Source organism: Egretta garzetta, unplaced genomic scaffold, assembly GCF_000687185.1.
Source record: "Egretta garzetta isolate BGI_Z169 unplaced genomic scaffold, ASM68718v1 scaffold612, whole genome shotgun sequence".
Lineage (NCBI taxonomy): Eukaryota > Metazoa > Chordata > Aves > Pelecaniformes > Ardeidae > Egretta > Egretta garzetta.
The window spans coordinates 1,592,630-1,601,511 of record NW_009259030.1 but is presented as its reverse complement, the minus strand read 5'-3'; the positions used below and the strand labels follow the sequence as shown (position 1 = coordinate 1,601,511).

Here is an 8,882-nt window from a genome sequence, read left to right as displayed (position 1 = left end):
CCCACGCGCCCCGCCGCAGGCGTGGCCGCCAAGCGCCGCCAACGCCGTCGTAAAGCGTCGCAAACAACGAGCCGCGCGTGCGCCGAGAGCGTCTGCCGTCAAGCGAAGCGGGGAAGATGGCGGCGCGGTGGGCAGTGGGCGCGGGTAAGTTTGAGGGGACGGAGCGGAGCGGTGGTTTTGAGGTTCTCGCCTGTTTTGTCCTTGCTTATTCTGCTGCTTCCTTGCAGGTGGTGCCTGGGTGCGCGGTCTCCTTGGCTGGGCGCGGCCGGAGAGGTGAGTCTGGCTTTGCCTGGCCCTGGAGAAGGGGCGCCCCGGCGGCGCCCCTGGCAGCGGGACTCGGGTCGCCTCGCTCGGGGAGGCTCCGGGTCTGGAGGCTCTTCGAGTCGCCTGTCTCGGCCTTCTCGCTGGCTTCTCGCTCTGCCCCGGGGCTGTGGGGAACAGGTCGCTCCGTGCCTCTGTCTTTCTCATGTACTTGGAGACTGGGGCATGATGGAGGCGTCTGTCTTTCTCTCCTGACCTCTTTCTGTCGGGCGTCCAGATTTCCTCCGGTTCTGTGGTGCAGGTTAGAGTAACGCAGTACCTGTAGCTCTGCTCTGTGTTCTACCGCAGTCGTTGCTCTTCTGTAGTTGCTGGTCTTTCCCTTCAGTCTGGAGAAACGACAAAGTTGTGCCAGGGGAGCGTTGGTCACTGCTGACTGTATCACTGACTTAAAGGCTAATGAGGATTCTCAAAGTGCAGAGCTTTGGTCTCTGCTAGAGCCTGTGGAGGTAAATTGCAGAGGCCTGTGTCACTGAAGGAAGGAGAAACAGGCTTGTGTTGCCTGTGCTTTGCTTACTGCCTTGCAGGTGAACAGAGTTACATGCTAATCACTTGTTTTACTCAGTTCTTCTAGTCTGTATGTCTCCCATTTAGTGCTTATATGTGATTCTTTCTAGAAAGGTGCTTAGCTCTTTTCTTTTTGCTTCCTTACCCATATATAATGTACTTCTGTTTGTTGCTTATCACTGTTTTCTTTTGCTTACAATGCGTTTGTGTCCTCTTTCTTTTCCTAAAGTTATGATAGAGTTGCTCCTCACGTGAGGTTGGATTGCCTTAAGTAGAGGGAATGTGAGACTCCTTAGGTTGTTGAATGTATTAATGTCTTCTGCTAATATCAAGAAGACAATCCTTACTTCATTACTAATTAAGTTATTAAATTGCAAAATTATACTCATGTGATTGTCAAATATTTTCCTGTATTAATTGATAATATTATGCTTGGTGATGATGATTTGTTGTCTTGATGAGTAAAATTTTTAAGTATTAAGCAAATAAACCACTTTTGGTAAGTACCTGAAAAAACATTCCATAACACTTAAACTTGTATATTATGCTACCCTCTACTGATAGGATGTGAAAACTTTAAGGTGTACAATGCCCTCTTAAAACTACTCAGCGTGTTTTGTTTGCCAGTCATTTTTAAAATGCTTTTTAAAGTTTGGCTACTCACACAGAGCTGTTCAAGCCTTACTCATGGTATCTGGTCTTGAACTCATCTGTTTCTTGTAGCTATGAGCAACTGCCCAGTACTGCTTTAACTAGTCAGTAGGGGGCAAAATATAGCTTGGTTTTTCTGAATGTGAGGTGAGTTAACTGACTGAAAACTGGAGTGTTTTGCCATCAGCTGTCTTATACTGACTTGATTGAATTTTGGAAGTCATTTAGTACATCTTCCCTTTCAAATATCAGAGGGGATGAATGTTTATAAACTTCTAATACTTTTAGTACTCAATCCCTTGAAAAACTAGAAGTTTTTACTGCTGAAAATTTTGTTGGTAAGAGTTAAATAAGTATTGGCTAGTCTTGGAAAAGATGATAATTATTTGTGTGGGTAATGAACCCCACATAAGAACAAAGAGGTGATTGTGTCTGTAAGTGTCCCCAGATGGTCACACAATGTGGAACCTCATGCTGTACAAATGTGAGTTATGCTTCATGGTTTGCTTTAGGAAGCCTGAGGCTTCTTGTTGAATTAAAAAGCCCTTTCAACGTAAACTATAGAGGACTTGAACGGTTTTGTGAGTAGTCACATGTCAGCTGTCTTTATCAAGACAGGTAAGTTCACAACTTTCCAGATAAAATGGGCAGGGATGAAGAACTGTATTCAGCAGCAAAGGCTGTCGTCTTGTCTTGCAGGTGGCTGGCATCTGGTAGCCTTTTTCCTCTGTCATGCATCCACACAAGTGCATCTCTGCAGAAGTTTGGGAAGTGGGAGAAAAAGAACAGGATTGTTTACCCTCCACAGCTGCCCGGAGAACCTCGCAGACCAGCTGTAAGGATATACCTGTAGATTTCCTTACCTGCTTATGTTTAGCAATTTTAGATTGTCACTGTCTCTGGGTGACTCCACAAGGCGCTAGTTTGGTAGCTTATTCTTTTGTTATTTAAGATTTTATTCAGTTTGGCATACTTATAGAGTAAAAGTTAACATAATTTTCAATGTTTTCTGTTTCTAAATTATATTGGAGCTTCAAGCTGCTTGTAGCGGATCATCTACCTAATGTGTGATGTGAACTGCAAAGGTGCTATCCTCTGTTTGTAGAAGTCTCTGAACTATAAGGAGGTAGAAGTTACCAAAGATGTATCTTTATACACTTGTCCTGACAGTAAATAACTAGAGAAGAACGTGATTGTATTGTTGCTTCTGTGCCCAAATTTCTAAATGTGACTTTCCTTGAGTAGTGGAACTAGTGGTGCCTGTTTGATGTAGGTACGATAGAGTGCATGCTCTTTTAATTTCTTAATTACTCTGCACTATAGATTCTCTGGTGTCTGATAATGCATGGTCTCCCCTTAATGAAGTTATTCAGAGGTTGTTTTCTGTCAGAGTGGTTGCTTGAAATGTTTCATGTGGACTGAGAGGTTCTAAAGTTAGGTGGGAGGGACGTACGAGTCAGATGTGGCATATGATTACAGTTTTTTTTCTTAGGAAACCATTTTATACTGTACAGTGGGGATGTTTCTTCAGTCTATTGCACAATAGCTTGTGTTTTACTAAGCCATAAACTGAAGCAAAGAATCTAAAATCCTTTTGTTACCTGTATGCTGAGTGTAGGGCCTTCTGGCTGTTCAAGACAACTTTTGGAGAAGTCACCATAAGTAACACTGTCAATTTTTTAAAATGTGGTCATAACAGATTAGTTTCTGCTAACAGCAGGTTTATGCCAGTTTCTTCCCATCCCCTCTTATTGATCATTTTATAACTGGGAAGAACAGTTAAATGTGAACAGAAGCAAGCCTCTTAACTTTCACATGTGACTTAATTTAAGAGTTGTGTATTTGATTACTGAAGGGACTGATCAGTGCTGCTTTCTCTACACCACAGCCTGGGAGAATTTTAGGTGAACTCCCGTATTTCCTCACTCTCAAATTGATATTTTGGAATTCCGTTTTCGTAAATGTTCTTCACTGGGAATTAATGTGTTGTGGTCTCTGTTAGGCATACTGCTCAGCAAAGTAAAGTATTTGGATCTCAAAAGAATGGGGTGGTTTTGGACGTGTGCTTTTGTGGGCCATGAGCATTTATCACTTCTGTGAACATTATGGCCTAGGACATAGAAATACTTGCTGTGTACTGTGCTGACTAATGCAATGTATGTGAAAATGCAATTACTGACCAACTCGCTTATTAAATTGGGTCCTGCACTAGGATCACAACAATGCCACGCAACGGTACAGGCTTGGGGAAGAGTGGCTGGAAAGCTGCCTGGCAGAAAAGGACCTGGGGGTGTTGGTTGACAGCCAGCTGAATGTGAGCCAGCAGTGTACACAGGTGTCCAAGAGGGCCAACAGCATCCTGGCTTGTATCAGGAGTGGTGTGGCCAGCAGGAGCAGGGCAGTGACCGTGCCCCTGTCCTTGGCACTGGTGAGGCCGCCCCTCAAATGCTGGGGTCAGGGTTGGGCCCCTCCCTCCCCGAAGGACAGGGAGGGGCTGGGGCTTTTGCCCAGAGAAGGGCGGTGCGGCTGGGGAGGGGTCTGGAGCCCCAGGCTGCTGGGGAGCGGCTGGGGGGGTTCAGCCTGGAGAAGAGGAAGCTGAGGGGAGACCTTACCGCTCCCTACAACTGCCTGACAGGAGGCTGTAGCGAGGTGGGGGTCAGTCTTCTCCCAAGTAATAAGTGATAGGACAAGAGGAAATGGCTTAAAGTTGTGTCAGGGGAGGTTTAGATTGGACATTAGGAAAAATTTCTTCACCAAAATGGTTGTCAAGCACTGGAAGGGGCTGCCCAGGGAAGTGGTTGAGTCCCCATCCCTGGAGGTGTTTAAAAGATGGGCAGATGAGGTGCTTAGGGACATGGTTTAGTGATGGGATGGCAGGGTTAGGTTAGTGGTTGGACTTGATGATCTCAAAGGTCTTTTCCAACCTAAATGGTTCTATGAAAGAAATTATTTCACAGAATCATTTACCTGTTCATAAAGAATGCCATCTCTTTGCAATTTGTATTGATGTTAAATTTCACTAGCTAGTTTTGGTCCCTGTTGGTACAGTAATAATGTTAAATGGGCCTTTGGAGACAGCTCTTCCTGCCAATCAAACTTGAAACCCTCTTTACTTCTGAAGAGCTAATTAAGTTCATTCTGGTAATATTGTTTAATTGCTATCCCAGTAAGTTGACTTGACAGCAGAGTAATGTTTTTAACACTGAATGGGCTGCTTCAAAAGGGGGGGAGGAAGAAAGGAAAAGATGATGAAAAATTTTCTGATTATCCTTTTCAGGGACTTCTGTTTATAAACTAATTCTCATAAGATTATATTAAACTTTTCTGTGTGCTAGCTACTTTTTTTATAATGTTTTCAGTTGCAAATGTCAAAGGTATGTTCATGGTATAACAGGGGAGACATATTTCTTTTATTCCTAGTAAAAATACAGATTGTGGAGCAGACGTGTGCTCCCCTCTTGTTTTCACAGCAAAATTACTGGTCCTCTAACTTTTTTTTGCACCTAGGAAATATATCACTGTCGGAGGGAAATAAAATATAGCAAAGATAAGATGTGGTATCTGGCAAAACTGGTAAGCAAAAAGTACTTTGTACTCTATTTGTTAGAATGCAAAATTTAATCGCTTTATTTGCCTTAACAGCGTAGTTCAATCACAGTCGTTGTTTGTAGTTTGGTTTAGCTGCTTTATCCTAGTATGCTCTCAAATGTGTACTCAGGATCATATACAGATTATGCACTGTGAAGAATTTTTGTGCTGGTTTCTGCCTAGTAGTAGATGGTAAGGGGAGCTTGGAAGGATAGTAACGGGCTATTTCTCAGAAAAAAAAAAGAAAATTTTATCAAGATGTATTCAATAATAAGCTCAGATGTTCTGTATGTAAGATACTACATTGAAGAAATGGTAATTAAGGAAACAGAAGTCTTTTGATTTGCTCTTCATAATGGCAAAATAATTTAAATACTGTCTTCCCAGTAAGAGAAGGGAAATACTTGTAATTGCAGAAGTTAACTTTAACTCTTTGATTGCAGATAAAAGGAATGTCCATTGATCAGGCTCTTGCTCAGTTGGAATTTAATGATAAAAAAGGAGCAAAGGTGATCAAAGAGGTATGTAATAGTATTCTTTAATACTTCTAGTTTAAAAAAAACCTTTAAAATCCATAACTATTGTCAGAAGTTTGGAGATGTTTCTATTTCTATGATGTTTCTATTAAGACTGTTTGGAGCGTATTCAAACAACATATTTTTGTAGCTGTCACGTAATGTTGTGACTTTTGCATATGCAGAGGTCACTTGGGCTGGTTGTTTTAACTTGTAACAACAACAAATTACATGTGGGTACCCTCTCCAACAAAGCTTGGTGTTAAGTTCTTGGTAAATAATGCAGAATCCTCGTCACTAATGGCTGCTACATCTATATGCTTTGGTTCTTAAAATCATAAGAGATGAAAGATGTCATCAGGGAAAGGACTGAGTTCTGTGAAGACATGAAAGCTTTTCATACACGGTAGTTGTTAAAGTCTTAAATTACTCATTTTCTTGTCCAAAGCATTGATTTCTGGCATAATAATGACAAAGACAGTATCCTGTATTAGCTGAAAATATTGAATGGACCAAGTTGATTTTGCCCACCTTGGAATTTGTTTCTAGTCTGATGTCTAGTTAGACAAAGGTCCGTGGATGGAAGGCTGACAAGTGCTGGTGGGAACCATCTTTTCCACTCCCTGTCCTCCAGAAAAAATGTAATAAAGTTGTCCTGAAGCTTTTCAGTCTGTGTGCAAAGAACGTGCTTATGTAAAAGATGTCCATCTCTTAACAATTTTGATCTCTTCTATAGAATACTTCTTCTGTAACTGACTTAAATTTGCAGGTTGTTCCATGTTGTCTTGAGATAAGAAGTAGCATTATTTAAATTCCTACTCAGTATTTCCATTTATTTTCTTTTTGTTACAGGTTCTGTTAGAAGCTCAGGAAATGGCAGTAAGAAATCACAACGTGGAATTCAAATCAAATTTACATATAGGTACATTTTTTTTTTTTCTTATTTTAGTGCAGAAAAATGTCATCCTACGTGCTTCCAACATATGCAGCACAACTGAAGTTAGTGTGGTTGTTGAGCCTTCAGCCACTGGTTTGTTATAGTAGTTGCCTGACTGGTGGTGGTCTGGCATCTGCTGGATACGTTGTTTTTAAGATGCATTCATATGAGTGGAGTTTCTGCTCCCTGTGTGAAAAGAGGAAGTCCTGAAGGGAAAGATGCCTGACATGATTGTGAAAGACTAGACAACAAAAAGCAAACTGTTACTGCTTTTTAATGTTGCTGGTGAACATAGATGGTGGAAGCTTTGTCCGTGGCTAGTACTACTAGCTTTGCAGGATTGGAATTGAAACTTCTGTTAGAAACAGTATAGAAGTAAAGGAATATTGACAGTAGACTTCTTAAAAAGGCTTTCTTATAGGTGATTACACGATAAGCTTGGAAAAACTACAGCACTTTCTTACCTAGAAAAATGTTAGAGAAATGTTAACTTGTAGGTGGTTTTAGGCCCAAAGCAAAAAATTCCCATTTTGCCAAATATGGTATAAATGTTTTTAAGCTGACCTCAAGCTTAAAGTAACCTGGATTGTATAGCAGACTTGATGAGAATTCTTTGGAGCCTCTGCCATAAGAAGGTTTATCTGCTAGTGCAGGACTGGATGTGTAGATAATGAAAATACCTATGATGAATGCAGTAAAGGGAGGAAGGAGGGAAAATGAAGGCTGTAAGACTTCTGCAGGAATCCGAGACAAACTACTGAAAAGCAATGGAATTGATACCACCTTCAGGAGAGCTATATAATCTAGTAAGTGCTCAGTGTAGCTTCCGTTTAATTTGTCCTTTACTATATTTTTATCTTTGCATGCTTTCTAAATTCACCTTTTTGGTGCTCCTGAAGAGTGTTAATTCAACTCACGGGTTCTTCTGTAGCAGTAATCTGCTAAATGTAATAGAAGAAAGATGGAGGAGAGAATCCCAAATAGAATTAACTTTTCATATTCAGCCATGAAAAATACACTGACAAGACAGTATTTCATTTGCAGATGTGTAGTGTTTATTCTTGACTGAATAGTCTTCTCTCTGCCCCCCTCCCTGTCTTTTTCCTTCAGCTGAGTCACTGACGGGCAGAGGCCGCTATATGAAGCGGATTCGTTACCATGGCAAAGGCATGTTTGGCATCATGAAAATCGTCAGGTGCCATTACTTTGTGAAGTTGGTGGAAGGCCCTCCTCCTCCTCCAGAGCCACCAAGGACTGGTTTTGACCAAGCAAAAGAATACGTGCAGCAGCTGCGAAGTAGAACGCTTGTAAATACACTGTAACAAACTTTTGTGACTATACAGATTTTTCTTGTTTGACAATGTAATTATATAAAAGAATAATTAAAATCATGTTTTAGTTATATCTTTGGTGCTGCTGGGGCTGGATGATGCAAGAGTGATCATAAGCTTTTTTCTTATTTGTCAAGCCATAGGTATGGAAAAATCTTGGAAAATCAGCAACAGATGTTACTTTTTCTGAGTTACCTGGACCACAGCATTCATGCTCTACCCTGGACTGTCAAATCTAGAACATATGGTGCCGTTGCTTCTAAGGGAATGTGTTGTCCTCAGATTCATGCAGCTGTCTCTTTACTATGTATGGTTGGGTCTTTTATTGTAAAAATATGTGTTTGACAGTCATGTTGCAAGTTCAAGGCTTGGACTAAAATTACTAAAATTTGACATCTTAAGGAAGCTACAACAGTGGAACGAAACAAGCAACAATAATAGTTGAGATTATCAGGCATCAGTTTATCGTTTCTTTATCTGGGTTGTAATGGTCTTTCCTTACAGCCTCTGTTGTGCATCTTAGGCATTGTGTCTGGGAGTGGGGAATAAAAAAAATCATTTAAAGTTCAGGTCGGTAGGTGGCAATGTTTAGTTTGTCAGAGAGAGAAGCGGCAGTGAAAGCTTACAGCATGTTGATCTTGATTCTGACCATGGCATTAATAGTCTGATACGCGCATGGAGCTCAGGCTGTTCTCTGTGGAAACTCAGTGTGGGTAACGGGCACAATATGGAGAAAAGCTTGTCTTGGTGAAGAGTGAACTAATTATTCTGCACTGCCTGGAAACGAATTGCTTTTGTAATGTTGAGGCAAGTAAAATGCTCAATGGATTTAATATGGAATGGCTTGTTGCATATACAAATCAGACTTTCAGTTCTCTGAAAACAATCCCATTTTTATCATTACTTTGAAGAGAAAAAGACTGAGGTCGGCAGGGGTAATCTCATTTCACCCAGTGAAACTTTCAACTCAGATGGCCAGAGATCATGAACATCAGCATAAAAAGAGAATGAGTAGTTGCTTGTTTATGCAAATGT

At 41.1% G+C, this 8,882-nt stretch overlaps 1 protein-coding gene across 2 annotated transcripts; it reads left to right on the top strand.

The window, feature by feature from the left end:
• Positions 1 to 86: 86 nt before the first annotated feature.
• Positions 87 to 7,860, top strand: MRPL22 (mitochondrial ribosomal protein L22). Of its 2 annotated transcripts, XM_009634712.2 has the most exons (7): positions 87 to 144; positions 228 to 273; positions 2,176 to 2,311; positions 4,984 to 5,049; positions 5,508 to 5,585; positions 6,432 to 6,501; positions 7,627 to 7,860. In XM_009634712.2, the coding sequence occupies exons 1-7, from the start codon at positions 117 to 119 to the stop codon at positions 7,836 to 7,838; spliced, it is 636 nt and encodes a 211-aa protein (XP_009633007.1). In that variant the 5' UTR covers positions 87 to 116; the 3' UTR covers positions 7,839 to 7,860. The 2 variants fall into 2 exon arrangements, with proteins under 2 accessions (XP_009633007.1, XP_035746190.1); XM_035890297.1 differs by lacking the exon at positions 4,984 to 5,049.
• The last annotated feature ends 1,022 nt before the right edge of the window (positions 7,861 to 8,882 follow it).

Coding starts and splice junctions, on each gene's coding strand:
- MRPL22 (XM_009634712.2), top strand. CDS start 117: ATGGCGGCGCGGTGGGCAGTGGGCGCGG. Junction 274..2,175: donor GGCTGGGCGCGGCCGGAGAG/GTGAGTCTGGCT, acceptor CTTGTCTTGCAG/GTGGCTGGCATCTGGTAGCC. Junction 2,312..4,983: donor GAGAACCTCGCAGACCAGCT/GTAAGGATATAC, acceptor TTTTGCACCTAG/GAAATATATCACTGTCGGAG.